This window comes from Opisthorchis viverrini (genome assembly GCF_000715545.1).
Source record: "Opisthorchis viverrini unplaced genomic scaffold opera_v5_24, whole genome shotgun sequence".
Lineage (NCBI taxonomy): Eukaryota > Metazoa > Platyhelminthes > Trematoda > Opisthorchiida > Opisthorchiidae > Opisthorchis > Opisthorchis viverrini.
In genome coordinates this window covers 101,233-117,958 of record NW_008751680.1, presented here as the reverse complement: position 1 = coordinate 117,958, position 16,726 = coordinate 101,233, and the positions used below count along the sequence as shown (strand labels likewise).

General features: G+C 44.2%; 1 protein-coding gene across 1 annotated transcript; it reads left to right on the top strand.

The window, feature by feature from the left end:
• Positions 1–155: 155 nt before the first annotated feature.
• Positions 156–16,612, top strand: T265_02067 (hypothetical protein; the record flags this gene model as incomplete). The annotated part of the gene is made up of 8 exons (XM_009166226.1): positions 156–241; positions 629–730; positions 1,836–1,907; positions 7,071–7,166; positions 7,456–7,730; positions 9,247–9,450; positions 10,370–10,678; positions 16,350–16,612. 8 exons carry the CDS (start codon positions 156–158, stop codon positions 16,610–16,612), a joined length of 1,407 nt encoding a protein of 468 aa, XP_009164490.1.
• Between the last annotated feature and the right edge of the window lie 114 nt (positions 16,613–16,726).

The following is a 16,726-nucleotide window of genomic DNA, read 5'->3' as shown; positions in this document are numbered from 1 at the left end:
AACCACCTGCGCCTTCTCCTCTTCGAAGACGAGAGCGTTGTCGTTTGTATATTCCAGATCGACAAGTTTCTCATCACAGGCTATCTGAACACCGGGTTTTTGGAGAGCTCCCGGTGTTCTTCTCTTGATTTAATCGATCATGGAGTTAAGTAGGGATGGAGAAAGTGGGTATCCTAGACGCACATCGTTCTGTGAACGGAAGCTTTTGGAGAGCTCGCCGTATACTGTCACCCATCCGGAAGTCCGAGGATACAAAGAGCATTCCTTGGTGGAAAGGCGTGTAAAGAAGTACAAACCGGTCAATCAAGTCGAATGCACCTTGGAAATCCAGGGATACTAGAATTGTAAGTCGCTTATATGTATGGCGCCGTCCCAGCACCGGGTAGAATGTGAAGATTTAGTCAACGCAACCCCTACCAGGCCGAAATCCCGCTTGCTGCTGTTGAATCAGTGTCTCAAGAGTCACTGCAGGGCGACAAGGCACCGGTGACACCAACAGCATCGTTACTCCTGTGATCGAGCTGACACTCCTCTGGTTATCACACTCATCACGGCCCCTTTTGTGAAAATGGGCACTATCACCGTTTCTCGCCAGTTGTATGAGACAGATTCCTTTTCCCAAATGCAGACGGAGCAGACAAGCGCTGACCGAAGACTTCACCCCTATCTTTGAACACTGCAGGTCGAAGTCATTCAGACCAGAAGATCGGTGGCACTTGAGAGAACATATGTAGTTATAAACCTCCGAGGCCGTAGGTGGTTCCACGTCCACCGTCCAGGGTTCTACATTAACTGTGGACTGGTGAGTGACTGTAGGTGGCCATGACAATTGCTATTGGAAGTATTCGGTCCAACGGTTGAGGCATTCTTTATTCAAGATGGTCATTTCTTTCCCATTGTTGATGGTTTCACTCGCCAGTGGGTTGCTGGAACCGGTCTCATGGATGAAGTGAAGTAATCTTCGGGCATTACCGGCTTTCTAAGCCACTTTCCTTTCCTTGGCTTTGTGTGTCCAACACACATCGCGGTCAGCTAGTTTCACTTGACATCTGTTAATTCCTCGGACAAAGTTATGTTGGAGACGGGCTGGCATATTTCTCCGATGTTTAAGTAGTGCCAACGTTCGGTCTGATAACCAGAGCTTGAGTGCGTCTGGTGGTGCTATGCCACATGCAGAACTCCCGGTACTATGCAAAGAGGTGCCAATCTCGTCCGAGTATGAGTTCACACCCGATGGTGGAGCACTTGGAAGAGACTGTAGAGGATAATTCTATTAAGTTCGTCTAACATCCGAATCTGCCAGTATCCCAGTTGCCAAGTGATTTACCTGCACATTAGGCGGCCTGGAACTCGAAGGGAGAAGCAACTCCAAGCGAGTGGGTGGTCGGAATCCGGTCGTTTCAAAACGACCGGCGGTCAGTTATCGATCCGTGCCATCGGTAACTGATGGCAGTGTGATCGATTTGAGCTTGTGTTCGGTATGCCGTTGGAGGACATTATGTAGTCAGACGACGTCGGCTATTTCGGAAGTTGGTACTGCATAAATACAGCCTGCAGTCAGCACACAGCTGAAGCAATCGTTCTCCATTGCCCGTACGCACCGAGTCTATCCATCGTCGACATCGCAAGCGAGCTTCAGATACTCTGAGATTGCTCTTTTGGGCATGCAGGTTTCCGGCAACCAACACGGTATCTGAGGTTTTAGCTCGCCGCAACATGGTATTCAGAGCGTCCTAAAACCTGTCTTTGATGGTGTCGGAGCTACAGTCGGCCGGCGCGTAAGCAGACACGGTAAACAGACATCGATCAACTTTCCGCCTCTGAGACTCCTTCAGGGACATCGTCAGACGAACCACACGAAGGCAGCTATCAGCAGGTGTCCATTCAGGCAAGGATACATCCACCCGGTGATATAGGATGATACGAACCCCTGCATATTCTGCAGATGCCTCTAAATCACCATAGGTGCGTAGGCGGAAACGAGCGGAGACTGATGGGGTGGTTGGCTCAACAACTGTGGCTACATCTTGAATTCTTGTTCCCGAGACACAACACACATCACCGCCAAGCGAGTCCAGTGTTTTAGCAGGAGTAGCTTGTAGATTTGCTTGCTTCAGCGTGTGGACATAGAAGGCAGCCAGACAGACTTGGAATCGAGGCGTGAAGATTGATTTCAAGATACCTGTGCAGATGTTGCACAAGTGAATTTCTTTGAAAGAAGCTACTTTCAAAATCAGACAGAATTCATATGATGAGTTCTCCTCTAAAATGAACCGTATGTTTGAGCAAAACAATACAAAATCTTGGTGGCTCGTCCATCCCAAGCACGAACATGTTCACCTGTACATATGTTAAAAAAATCGGATGAGTCCAGTGTGCGCTTTTGGAGTAGTGGCAAGTGTCAAGAGGGTCAGATTCCTAAAGGTTATCCCAGAATATCCGAAACCTACTTAGACCCTCAGACTCGACTAAACGTCAGACAGACTGCCTTGGGTTAAAGTAAAATGTTCCCTTGAAAATATAGCACGAGACAGCCTGGGATCAAGGTCAAACAGTGTCCTTAAAAATGCAGCGCGAGGCCACTGTACTTGTACGCACATGCTTGTTGCAATGAGGCTGTTGTGTCCCTTGTCGGCGAGTCTTTTTTTCCGGCACTAGGCACTGGAGCGGGGACAGCAGTCAAATGTAGCATTATCACGCTCGCCCCACATGTCAGATGTCCGGTGTTTAAAACCCGTCACGGCCATTGGATACATACTGATAGGAGCGAAACTCGAGTCCAGTGCCTCCACTCCTTTTGTGTAAACCCATCAAAAGGATTGCGTCAGGACAAAAGGACGATTGTTCAAACAAGTCATGTCAGTATGCATTCCATAGAAGTCCCGCAACCACTAACATCTGAAAACATTATTAGTTTCATCCCAAGTACCTACTCGTAGAACGTGCCGTTTTGTAAATTCTAGGTGTATAATGAGCTGAATAGGCAGGGAGACGCAAAGTATTACCTTCCAAACAGCGCCGATCTACGTTGAGTGAGCTCGGTAACACATAGTAACCTATTCTGCCCTGGGAAACCAGAGTTCCCATCGTGGGAGAACATCTCCGATAATTTGATAACTTGATAATTTCGTGAGTAATAAAGGTATAATAAATTAGTTCCCCATGGTGCGTTTGTTAAAATGCGTGTGAAACAAATAATGGAAATGCTGATCCTGTCTATTTGTGTGTACAGAATCTTGTAGAAAGCAAAACCCTCATTGTTCTGGTGACACCGTGTGGTGGTTTTTCTCTCTAAAAAAATTCTGGTTCTGAGTATGGCTGGGCGGGGGTTGAAGAAGCTCAGCTGGGATTTGGTTCTTTTTTATTTGGACAAAGGACTTTCGCGATAACCATCGAATGCACGACTGGACAGCTACAAATATGTTTGGGTTTCCCGGAATTGTTGGGAGAAACATGACGGAAAAAGCGTTTAAGCCGGTTGGGCCGGTGGATTCACGACAAGTCATGAACTATGAAGCTGTCCGATACCCAAAACAAGTCTAACTCGCAACACTTGGTGAAAATGACAGATCTTCATATCGCGACGTAACTTCTCATCGGTAGTTTTTGGTTGTCGGTATTGACAAGTTGTTTACATTCGTGGAAATATTCCATTGAAAATTTGAGCATTAAAGTCTTGTTTCGGCGAAGCTTTCGAGGAGCGACACAATGCAAATGATTAAATGCACCTAAATCGTTGAACCGTTCTTACGGACAGTTGTTCCATGGTTTGTCGGGACCCATTGCGCCATCTGAGCGGAAGTATTCTGGACCAACGTGTGTTTAAGTAACGTGTAATGGATCTTACCAACGTTTCCCGGTATTTTTTGATGAGTGTTAGGTCCTTCTATTTTGCCAGTGGTCTGATTGAGTACGTGTATCTCACCTGGTTCTGTCTGATCAAACTGATGCAACTGAATTGAGCGAAATATCTTAGCAAGCCAAGCTGGCTTCAATATTTCGGGTTTATTTCGCTGTCTCATCAGGCACGTGCACCAAATTTCAACATATCCGACTACTTCTTACAGTGAATCACATGAAGCACAACTGGCCCTGATCGTGCCCTCACTGGCACGTGAGCTTCGACTATCAAAAAAAAGCTGTCGTCACTTCCTGACTAGGCAAGTTTTCATGCACTCAGATGAAACGACAGGTGATGTTGGATTTCGAGGATGTTGACGGAAATGAGGAGTTGCTTCAAGAGCAGATGAAACTCAGGGGCACAGGCCAAACCACCTAGTGGAGCCTTGGTTCTAGCCAGTCACCTCAGAAGCGAGCGAAATTGTTATAAACTGTCGAAAAAACAGCACTCTCATATTTTTTCAGAAGGTTTAGTAAATATTAGGTGGAGTTATTAACCTACTAAATGCTTCTGAAACGACCGCTTCAAAACATTCTTCAACTAACAGAGTTCACTGATACATCTTCAGGTGGCTGTAACAATCCTCATCTATCTTAGTAAAAAAGGGGTCCGCAAAGAGCGCGTCCTAAATCCAGTTATATTTAAGGTGAACATTTATCTCAGTCATTATGTCCCCGAGCACAATACATTAGTAAATAACGTGAACACATATAAAGAATTTCGAAAATCCTTTCATTGGTCCCTTTATTCATTCCGATGATACATACAGAAGACATGTATCGCACAACGTTAACGATTCTTTTAACCCTCTCAATCGCAAGAAGTATAACTTACAGTTTGTTGATAAACAGCTTTGGAGCCAAGATAGAACTGAGAGACGATCAACAGTCAGGCAAACAACTTGGTTAAATCCGCGAAAGTGGTGTTTCTCCTCGAAACCATCTCCAAATACACTACTGAATTGGGATTCTCCGCGTAACAGCTGAGTGGGGTTTCGGTTCCATAACGACATACAATATAAGTGTTTTGAATATGTTCATTGGCTTGTTTTTTGCGGGAGGAATTCGCAAATGAAAATGCTGGGTTACGAGTAAACTTGTGGTCGCTTGGAGTCACTTGTGTAACTACCATGGTGTTTTTTAGGCCACTTGTCCTCACACAGATCCATCTGCTCTACCGAAGTAGAATTCTGTGTGCTCGCAGGGGAGCTGGTAGATTAAATTCGTGGCAAATGAGTCCGACAGATTACGCTCGGTCTTTTGCAGGCCAGTACCCTCGGTAATTTCTCGACTCATGACGCTACTTATAAGGTCACTGAAAACTTTCATAGCCCACTGTTAGTTCCACCTTTGTTCGGTCCCATCAGGTGGGCCTGATCCCCAAACATCGTATACACACGTACACTTTGGTGGTTTGATCGTTGCAGGTTATCCTTGCCAAAACAGAGATTGTGGGAAAGATGCGATTTGTTAGACCTGATCTCCTTGTTTCTTTCCATAGCTGTCAAGAAAGACTGGAGTTACATGCGATGTCTGATGTTCGTCAAATTAGACAGTCGCCTCTGTGTTCTTGCCAGCTGCTTTCAGGTCGTTTTGCATGCTGAAGTATAGATTTCTTTCTCACAGCGGTTAACTTGGAAAGGCTGACCACAATTCGTATCTCTATAGAGCTCTCAGTAAAAACTGTATTGTAAGACCCGAGGGAAAAATGAGATTGTAAGCATGTATGCTTTTACTGTGGTTGATATCATACTGTTTTACGATTTGTATCAGACTTGACAGACCGGAAAATGAGTGCCATGTTTACTTTGAATCCAAAATGGCACAGACCCACCATTCACTCGAGTTAAGTGGAAAAAACTGTAACATCGAAATTGAAGGAACGTAAAGCGACATAAATGACCAGTTTACGTTAGTGTATTATTGAAGCCCGTAGCATCAACAGCTTTCATAGAGTATAAACGTGGGTCATCTGGACCATGATGTCTAGAGCTCCTTTCGCCCAGTTATGTATAACGTGATCAGACAATGATTGCACCGCAAAATGGCAACACTGCATTGGCCGTGGCCAGGGTCAGTAAACTTGGTCGCTTCGGAAACCACTGTTTACAAAGCCACAAACTCGGTAGGAAGTCACGATAGAAGCCGGTGTCACTGAAAAGCAGGTTGCCGATCATGCTTGCATTAACACTCCATTTAAACGTGCCAAGTTGTCGCGATTCCTCCCTGACACATTATTCCCAAATTTCTCATACGTGAGTGCCTCTTCATCACATTTCAGGTGCTTTCGAAATACAGCTTATTGGTACAGTGAGGATATTTGAGGATTTTCAATGAAGATTTTGTGTTGTAAGTGAGGCCCATCTATGCTGAAAAGCGAAAAACAGCTACACAGCTGTTTCATACTTATTGAGGATTGTCGGCGATAAGCATCTTACTCAGAGATTTTCGAACTTTCGACTTTTCGGCCAGTGGATAAGCAATCAAGATTTCGACCTCGAGCGGCTGGACAGTAGTGTGACTAGCCTCCCCTTAGACAGGATATATCGCCACTCAACCTTCAATCACGGAAACCACATCACGTGCTAACGCGTTGGCTGACTCTCTGATTGACGACGTTCCAGATGGGAGGCTCTGTCGTTTTATTACGTAACACCTGTACAGTGCTCCTCGTCTTTTCAAGACGGGCTGACTTAACTTACACGACAAAATTTCCATTGGACAAAGACGGTTTGTCACGAAGTAAACTGAATGATTTGTACTTTGGTTATCCGTGTTGAATGATCACGTGGTACAGAGCAAATGGGTTTGAAAATGGATGGCACCACAAAACAATGTAGATCAGGGACAAATTGACCCGTGAGAGACCGCTCAACAAACATTGGCTTGGTTGTTCCCAAAGAACCCTTCAGGAAAAATCGAGATCATGGTTGTATTACGAGGAACTGAAGAAGGATTTTGACGAAAATCTGTTTTAGAAGCGGTCCTTGGCCAGATGCATGTGTTAAACTTCCGGGTGGGCTCATAGAGACCAATAAAAAACTTACACACTTAAGGAGTTGTCTGTTCCCAAAACCATCTGCCTAATAGGCCTACAGAAATCGCACCGTGATTGTTTTTGTTCACGTTTAAAAGCTTATATTTTGTGCATCCAACTCTACCACTTCTAGATGCGGATGCCTCCTACCTGATCGATGTGTCGACGGTCTACAAGAACCAAGAGATTGCCTCCGCTATGATCACTGGAAGGACGAAGTCTTCTACTTGTAAGTGGAAAGTGTCCTTCGGAGCAAATCCGTTTTTTACACACTGTCGTGCTTGATTACAACATTATTAATTGTAAACTGTTCCGACTACTATATCCTTTCGGGAAAAACAAACTTCTTGATGCTCCTCCAATATCCAAATATTTTAAGTAGTGTAAATGCTCGGAGGCTTTTACAGGTGTCTGTGGATTGACAGGAACCATGGCGGCGTTATCCAAGTCCAGTATAAATAATAAACAAGTTGGATCTAGAACTTGTTCCGTTTTCTAACCTTCAATTCAGCTCGAAGGCGCCTATTGATTCCGCTGAATTTGCACGTGGCATCGACCGACGCTGATTCAGTCATGCTCATATGGGATGAGCCCGAATGCAATGAAAAGATGACTCAGCCAGACTCAGAGATCAAATGTCTCGGAAAGGAACGAATTCGATCCTACCAGGTCATGTACAGAATGATTGGGGAAAGCCCTGTTACAGAACAGATTCAGTCGGTCGATGGAAGTCAGGAAAGTGATCCCGCTGAACCGGACGACAACTGGCTGGTAACGGATACGGAAACCAATGGTAAGCCGCTCCTATCATTGCTTACTTGCAATCATAGTGCTCTGAGACAAGGCCGTTAAATAATTTCTGGTGCGATTCATGTAGGCTTTGTTGAAACTGCCTTACTAAGTTTGACTGGTTTGCACGCTATTCTGCAATTGTATACACTTACTTTCCGCTGTCCCAAACAGTATTTTGTGTGCCCCAGGCATATGAAGTTGACAGACTTCGAATAATATTTTCCAAGTGTGATGAAAACTTCCAACACTGCCTGGAGTCAGAATAAGACGGCAGATACAACTGAGCAGTTGTTTGTGCAACTTCTGCTTTAAAATACGGGGCATCTTCTAACGTTCAGTGTTCAGCTGTACCTCGCTGGCTTCATTAAATTCCGACTGTACGTGGGTACCCTAAAACTGAAATATAGTCATATAAAACGGTACAGGTAACGCTTTTTAAAGGTCTCTTTGTCTGCGTTCATAAACCCACACGAACCGCCTACTTCCTAAAAGTTCCAACTGTTTACACAAACGTACAGTACCCATCAGAAAAACGTTTCCGCCTATAAAGGTTATGAAACCAGTGAGGTACGAGACTTATCAATTGGTTGGATTAACTCCCATAGGTTTTCTATGATAGCTAGTTGACCTAAGGTCAAAAGATACGCAATCGTTATTAACGTATGCGTTAAAAAATAACTAAGGAAACAACTAATGTACAAGAAGCTGGAATCTAATCGATCTTGGATTCGCTCCGGGGAAGCCGTCAAATTTTTGTTGGATATTTTAGGCTGATCAGTTAGCACTTTTTCCGCGAGTTAAATGACAATATAAGATTTCGAAATTTTCAAACGAAATTTCATCGCCAACGTCCATCCCACGAGTCCCTAATTGGACTAATGACGTCGTAGTTGGTAGTTAAAAATTAAAACGTTCTGCCAGATTTATTCACAGGATGGAATCTCAGTGGAGACTTTCCCAACATCCTTGTACCACCAACAGACCATATATATCTTGGACGAAATAATACTTCATAAAATGAGAGAACTTTCCAGATGAGAAGTCATTACTTAAGCAGCCAGTCAACTCATGATCAGGCGAACTGAAATTCGTAGGTGAAGGATGGGCAACGCTCTAACCTGTCACAATGCAAATTAGTCACACTGCTTATCAGCCGCTCGTGGGAGAACGGCTTCGTTTGTCGCTGTTAGTCTGGAGACATCGGGTTCAAACGAACCTAAGAGAGTCGTGAGATGTGCACTGATGATGATTTCCAACGGAATTGAAATTGCTGTATAGTACTATTCGACTTTCAAGCAATGGGTGACTTCACCAACAGGACAAGAGCACGATTGGATGGAATTTGACAATGCTTGTTTGAGCTCCTGGCTATGATACCGGATATCCTTATGTTTTATTTGTTACGGTGTGGCGTACTGGTACCCTTGGAATACTGTTAGAGTCTTTGAAACTGCATTGTATGGTGTAGCAATTTTGGGGTCACCAGTTAGTTAACCTCTTCTGTCATTTGTTTCCAGAGAATGAACTGAATGACTTTAAGTCAGCGGACGGCTCGATGCACATTATCAACGTAACGCGAACGTGGGCAAGACTAGATAACTTGCTTCCAGGATGTCGGTACTCAGCTGCAGTGCGAGCTGTTGGAACGGGCGTGGAGCCGAATTCGGATGTCTTGTACAGCGAATGGAGCATGACCGAATTATTTGAAACGCCAAGACGTGGTACGTGTCACTGAGTTTCTAATTATTCCCATGGACAATGTAAATAACATAAATGAATACTCCTCATGCATGCTATTAGGTTTTCAACGATGCAGTGATGTAGAACGCTAGACGACCAACAGTCATCCGTGCTTGGTTGGTGGATAGCTGCCTGAACATCGTGCTCTCACGAGGATGCTGAGACGTACCGGCAGATAAGCGGAAACCCAGTTTAGGTGTCAAACTGATCGCCTCCAAATTCGATAAGGTTTCTTGATATCACCAGCGCCCCGATCAGAGAAGTTCTTCAAAGTCAGAATACGTCTGGGTAGACACTGCCAGGAAATATTCCTTCACTGATTCCGTAGTGGGACCATCCAAAACATGCTGTGCTCGAGTGAGCGTGCGGTGAATTAACCAGCATCATGAATGGGAGGTGGGAGTTCCTGTAGACTATCAGTCCGCACGTGTGTAGCACAGATTCATGTGAAAGAGAATACGCGGAAATGCTTGTGGTCAGAAACAGTCAGTTTATCATCCATCATTTATCAAGTTTATGCCAGTATGCCAATCATACCGCCTCAACTGTGAACGTATTTGTCTATCCAGGCACAGTAGTTCAGATACGCTCAGCATGCGCATTGCAAGTCAGATATGTGGAATTCAAAGAGTGTGCACTACTGAGACTCTGCTTGCGGTGAACGTACCATAAATACTGTGTCCAGACAGGCAAGCTTTTCAGACGAGAGTACTGTTACTAGATAGGACTTACACCTTCAACTGCACAAATGCATCAGCTTTATCTGTGACAGACAGTTTCATAACCACTACATCACCTTACTTTGCACCTTAGCAGCCCATGGTTAGTTATGGTCTAATTCTTCTTGGTAAGAAAACCCTAATGATAATCAGTTAACGAGATAACATCCATTGTACACAGGCCCAGAGGATGCCCCCGCAGATTTGCAGCTAACTAACATGCCAACGGGATCGGGCCCGGCGCGTATACAAATCTCGTGGCAACCACCCCAGCGGCCACATGGACAGCTCGTCAGCTACATTCTCTACTTTACGCTAAACCACAGTCTTCCAATTTCAAAATGGTCAAAACGAAAATTACCAGCAAACAGTTTGAACACCGTTCTGAACGGTCTTCATCGTGGTGTTGTCTACTTTTTACACATGCGGGCGCGTAACCGTCATGGAAACGGACCACTATCTCCAGTACGCTTGTTTCGCACTCCAGATGGTGAGTCGGTTGTGTGGAATCGGATCCTTATTTTTTTTGTTTGATGTTGTTTGGTTTGTTTCATTTCTTCTCTGTCTGAGGAGTTGCTCAGCTGGTATTCCTTTCAGACAGCTTGCGGGGCGTAGTCTCAGCCATACCGTGTTCAGCCTGTTGATTGACTCACAACCTTGTTTAACCCAGTACCTCAAACCAATCGATGCTCTCCCTATGCTGTCTGTTCAAGTTGGCGCTGTTTTCCATACCTGACTCTTGGAAGTAGGATCTGCAGCTTTTCAAGACATGCTAGATATGATTCGCAAAATACAGGAAATATCAAAAGAAAGACAAAATAAGAGTAAAGGCATAATTAGTGTGTCGTTAAATTATCCATCTGCGCAACTGGAACACCATCATGAGAGGGAAAGCGAGTGAGTCTCTGTTTTCAAGGGGCACTAGCCTCAGCCAGTATCAACACGCTGGTGATGGCTAGTGTGTGTTCAAACTCGTTCCCTTGGTCAGTGTGAAGTTCGAGCTAAATCAAACAGTAACTGATGAAACCTGTTTGTCAGCTACTTCCACGTACTGCAGACTACTTTTACAGAGAGGCTTGGCGATCCTCACCATCTCGCCTATCAGTCACTGTGATGTGAATCCTGAAACTTCCACATTTTTCCGAAATATTCTGTCTCGTTCATTCCCTGCCAGTGCTGAGTCTTTTACTATCATCTGATATTCGCCTGCGATTCTTGCTGATTTATTTAATAGAGATTTCGTCTTGCATGTGAGGCCAATCAATGCTGAAAAACCAGGATGCATTGCACATTGGTACAGTACTGTGGTTTTTGTGATCTAAGGACGAGTGGCAACATATATTGTCTAAGTGCAAATTATCTCACTGATGATCATGTTTGAGACTACGCATTGGAGTTTTTGAGATGCACGCTGCTGCTGATTTTCAATAAAGAGAAAACAACTACATGGTCCTTCTTGGCCTTTCAGCGTAGACTGGCTTATCTTACAGTACGAAGTCTCCACTGAGAACCCCAAATCTCCTTACACAGAGAACAGTCTTGGTGATTTGTTTATGCGGCGCTTGACATCACAATTCTGACCCAATTGTAATCCAAAATAAACCCCTGTGCACTATTCATGACCTACGTTGCCAAAACGGTATCTAGTTCCATGAATATGAGTACAGTTAGACGATGCTTTATTGCTGATACAACTCCATACAGAATAATACATAACGGCTATGCAACTTATGCGGGAGACAAGCAGCCAGTAAATTATGCACCATAACTGGTGTGCACAGATAGTGCATGAGTATTCCACACAGATTTAATGGGTCTAATGTACAAAGTCCGAGCAGATCAACATTTAAGTAGTTCTCCCTCCCCAGTCCAGATGCCCTAGCATATACCAATTTAGACAGACCAACAAAATTTGTAAACGGCTCCTAAGAGGACTATCCAATTGCAGCGGCCGAAAACAGATGGAGAGTGATGTTAACTCTCCTTCCTGACCTATCAGTCGTTAACCTCAGTTACACAAACCAACCAACAAGAATGTTTGATTAACATTCAACAAGTTCTGCTGGTTGAACGAAAACTTACTGATTTTTTCTGCACCTGCCTTGAAGCCTAATTAGCCTGATGCCTATCCACTTGGCCCGACGTGGCTTTTATGTCAAAAGCGAGACCTTATGCAGTAGTAAACCAATCGATTATTTATCAGACCACTCAGAAGTGCAAGTCTTCTGCAAAGTGATGATGCGCTTATGACAATGATGATAATGATGGTTATCAACAAAATCGTCATCATCACCGCCATCGTGATCATCATTATGATCATCACCATCAAAACCAGCAGCAGAACACAGTTAATGCTCTTAAAGTAAACAGAAACGGGTGGAATGGAGAAAGAGCTGTAACTAGCCCACCAAAATCATACCAATATGACTCTGGACGAACTGACTGCATGAATGCGACTGATATCGGTTAGCCTCTGCTTCACATCGTCAAATTGCATCGTGCACTACCACTGTAATCTTCCTGTCTGAATGGTAGGCAGAGGAATACGTCTACTCTTCTGGCAACACGGGCCTACACTCTCTTGGACGTATGGACTTGGTTGAACCTCAAGACTTCATTGAGCTGGTGCGTCTAGCAAAATCTGTGATGACAGAATACAGGCAGTCCTCATGACCACATTTTGCTGCGAAAATTCGCTAGCTGCGACGAATGAGGGTGAATTTTTCGTCTCGCTTATGTATGCCTGTCTAGTTGGGGCATATCATGCGTCCATGGTAAGGAAGCTTGAAGCGGCGTTTCATTTCAGTCATTATGATAAATTTGGTATAATGTGCATTGTTGTCAGGTGAGCAAGTCACTTCCCAGTACTGGCAATAATTAAACCGTCGAGTAACACCGTAAATACTCGAAAATAACTGCTTCACTGCTAACAAGTAGTTGAAGCTCCCGGGGATAATATTGCACTGACTTAAACAAATGTCTCATAGTTGTGGGATAATGTGATTGGTGGAAGCTGAATTGGTTCGGCGATGCATCATGTGAATCAGGTCACGTTTAGGTCATACCAACATCAAGTTGATGAAATGCAGATGCTGGCCAGCCCAAGTGTGCTCACAAATGGTCTACTTTTGGGTGGCGCAACCGATACTTAGTACAACCTGGAAATCGAAGAATTGACACAATCCACTTCCATCTGATTTTCCACATTGAATTCAATGTACAAAGAGCGATGGTTTATTGCCAGCATGGAGAAGTTTGCACAGCTCTCTAAGACCTTCGAGATTCCTGTGGTGACACCAGGGTTCACCGTTTTCCGATCTCACTTCAAAACTTGGTCCGAGAATATCCTCCGGTAGTGAGTCTGGTTAAGTCTTCTAAACTCTAAAAGTAATACTAGTCATGCGTGACAGAAACAACTGTTTTGAGTTCCATACGTGTGAGAAAAAGTTTTTTTTGTTGCACTGCCTTCGGCTCTATTTCGGGGGCAGAATGGAAGCCAGAACTTTGTAACCAGAGGGCAGTTTTCGTTGCTCCTACATTGGCAGATTAACCTACAGACTGGGTTCTGTTTACAAAAATTTGTATCTTTGTAGCGACTACAACAGGACAGATCTGCGACTCACAAATAGGTACAATTGGAAAGATTGGGTAGCAGTTGTCTATTTCTGGCATAATTAACGTCGGCATTATATATATATTTTTTTCACGATTGGAATATTCATTGCGGCAGCGGAACCAGCTCATCTGTTAGAGTTTTGCCCTCTGCGCATGGTGAAAATGTATAGTCTCTCGATCTTTCATCATGAGCGTATCGAATCACTGATCGTGCCTGACAGGGAGGTTAAGCAACTGAGATGAGCCAGATGGTTATCCGCAGGAACGACTCGTCCACCACAGATGTTAGTCATGACCTATGGTCATGTTGCGCTTGTCCTTAGATCACCCGCTCCACAAGATCTGACCTATTTGGCTGCCTGCATGGTTGTATAACATATTGTAGGTCTTTGATTTGAAATTTTTGACCAACAAAATCTTTTGAGTTAGCCACCGCCGTCTTCGCAGATAGGAAGTCCGGAAGGAAACATATTGATCGAAGTTAGCGTTAAAAGACAGGACTGCGCAATCAGCTCCCGCACCAAATTTAGAGTATTGTGTGAGTCTCAGAAGTACTGTAGAACTGTTCAAACTTAGTGAATCAAATCAGCTATTGTTCTCAATAATTCGTCATTACTTATGTGAAGAAACACGCTACTCATAAGGCTATTGAAAATTCTTTGGTAGCTCACACGTGTCTCTCTTTTTGGGCTTCATCATAAACGAGCGGTTTAGCTGTGTTTTCAACTAAAGCCAGGTTGGTGTGAATTAGCAATGTCACTATCATCGACAACATAACACCAGCGTGGACATGGAAACCTCGCTGACGTAAAACGAGCTGATGACATTGGGCGACGGCCGATGTGGCATTGTCAAACGTAGAAATCATGGCTGTTCTTGAAGAGGGATAGTGCTAGGGGGCCCTGATGACATTGGGCGACGGCCGGTGTGGCATGACACTACTGTCAAACGTAGAAATCATGGTTGTTCTTGAAGAGGGATAGTGCTAGGGGGCCCAGAAAATTAAGGCTCTCAACCAAACCTTCGGTTCGAACACCTGACCACAAGGCAGCAGTGTTTGGCGAGAAATGTGAGTGCATTCCCTTTTTTAGAATGACAAGTCGCCATATATTTGCCAATCCCCACCGGACGATCAAGAGAATATGTTGGTCAGACATCAAACCACTGACCAACCTGGAATGTGTACTGCTCGGAAGATTGCCTCATGAACACCCCTAGCACAGCTCAGTGGACCACGGAGGTACATGAGCAGTCAAACCACCGTGAGATCTAGTCTCTTCGTGACAGAAATTAGTGTACAACTTAGTGCAGTTCACGAAGTGAGTAAGATGTTGGTTCGGGTAGAGCATAAAGTTGATGTGAACTCGGGGACTGCACCTATTTAACAAACCTGAAGAAGGGCGAAACCGGTCGTCGACTTTCCAAGTGTAGTGTATTCCACATTCAGGAAAATATACTGTGATTTACCAAATATGTTGCGGCCTTTAAATCCAAGAACACCATAAAGTAGAAAATCAGTTGGACTTAATTAGATCTCTAGTTTCAACCAAACTCAATTTCAAATCAGTGTATTTCGCCTAATTTTCTTTCTATTCCATGCGAACGAAGCTGGAACTTGGAATCAATATGCTGCTCAAACAGCGAGCTGGGCCTGCCAACAAACAACCATCACTTTTGTTTACATAACCGGTCAAAAATCGTTCATTTTAAGTTTTTCACTTCAATTAAATAGAATGCCATAGCTGCTTAGTGCGAGTATAGTCGCCGGCACGGTTTATTGGACCTGGTTCGTGTTGATCACAATAGGTGTTCAGCCTTGAAATGAAACTGAGAATCGCCTGGACAGAGGTGTTCCTGTTTAACTGAAGATCTGTTCACCCTAGATTTAATGCCGGTTCCTCGACAACTTAAAGGCCAAACAGTAGGGAGTGTCGTCCCATGAAGTGGGATTAGATTGTACCGGTTATCAAACTAGGTAGAATTGGCTGACTGACTGACCGACTCAATGATTGCTTAATTAGTTGATTGGTTGAATGCCTGGCTGAGTCAGCGATTTACCGGTCAGGTTATTTATTTACTTACTTATTTATTTATTTAGTGAATAGGAGATTGGGTGATTGAGTGTTCTATCGTGCGTTTTCGTGATTGATCGGCCCAGGTGTTGATGGATAGATGGCTTAATCAGCCCAAGTACTCATCGAGTTTTTGATAAGTGGGTTGATTCTAAATGTCAACTTATCCTGGCTAGTGCTCCTTTAAATTCTCAGATGTCTCTAGGGATAGACCGGTATAGAGTGATCGTTCGTATTATTGTGTGGTTACCATTTTTTTAGTACTGAAGAGCTCACTCTTTGGTTAACCTGACTGGTAAGAAAGCCTGACATCTTAAATACGATGAGCCAAGCTAAATATATCCAACCAAGTTGACAGTGATAGCACACTTGACCAACATCTACGGTCTTCACTCTCTTCGTCAAATGGCCAAATGTTGGACTGTTACGCATAAACTCTATACAACCCTCCCGTCTGTTCTGCTGTCCTAACAGCTTCTGGACAAGGAGGGGGAGAGATCCCGATTGGGCGTAACTACCCGGATGCTTATTCCATTCCGAAAGATCTCCTTGCCCTTGTTGCGCCCAGTGATCAAGAACACACAATTCGCGATGTCTCCGTTCCTGCTGCGTCGAATGGCACACGGTGGCTGTTCTTTGGCTTTGTACTGGGCTCCATTATACTGCTTATTGTGATCGTATGTGCACTCTTGATCCAACGCCGGAGGCAAATTCGTTTGTCGGCATCTTTCGGGTAGGTTGTGAAGCAGGTTTCTATCTTTTTGTACGGCACCCATGCTGAAAAATTCCTCAGATGAACTCGTTTGTACACCAGCAGTTCGATTTATAATTGCTGATCCATCAGTATACGT